The 470-nt window shown below is 70.4% G+C and overlaps 1 protein-coding gene across 1 annotated transcript in view; it reads left to right on the top strand.

The window, feature by feature from the left end:
* The window catches only part of H696_01376 (hypothetical protein), a gene marked incomplete at both ends in the record, with an annotated part of 10,715 nt that extends 10,489 nt beyond the window's left edge, over positions 1-226 (top strand). The window contains one exon of the mRNA XM_009495270.1: positions 31-226. Within this exon, the coding sequence (XP_009493545.1) occupies positions 31-226 (196 nt within the window). The remainder of the gene's footprint in view (positions 1-30) is intronic.
* Positions 227-470: the final 244 nt, after the last annotated feature.

Genomic DNA, 470 nt, shown 5'->3' with positions numbered 1-470 from the left:
GTACGCGCACAAAATCACCCCCCCCCCCAGCGTCGGACTGCTGGATGTGGTGCAGCTGGGCCTGCTGTGCGCCCTCGCGCACGACCGCGTCGCCGAGCTGCTGGCCGGCGTCGGGCTGGACTTCCTGCCCCTGATGCTGACCAGCCTTGTGTGCGCCGCAAACATCCTGCTCCGGGTGTATCTGCCCTACTCGCTGGCATGTGTGCTTGCCCCCGGCGCCGAGTGAGAGGCCGCCCGGCGCCGCGCCCGGGGCGCATTGGCGCGGGAGTCGGCCCCCCGCCTGCCCGCCCCCGGGGGCAAGCACCACACACGGCGGCCAGCGCACGAAAAATAGATTGCTCCCGAAACTGCCAACGCACAGGCGCACACACACACACACACAGGAATCCCCCGGTCGAATGCCCCTTCGCGGGCCCCAGCCAGCGCAGGGGTGTTTATATTTGGCCGCCGGCGCGCTGTGGCCCCCGTCC

Source organism: Fonticula alba (assembly GCF_000388065.1).
Source record: "Fonticula alba strain ATCC 38817 unplaced genomic scaffold supercont2.2, whole genome shotgun sequence".
Classification (NCBI taxonomy): domain Eukaryota; order Rotosphaerida; family Fonticulaceae; genus Fonticula; species Fonticula alba.
The sequence above is the reverse complement of the archived record's forward strand: the minus strand, read 5'-3'. Positions and strand labels throughout refer to the sequence as shown.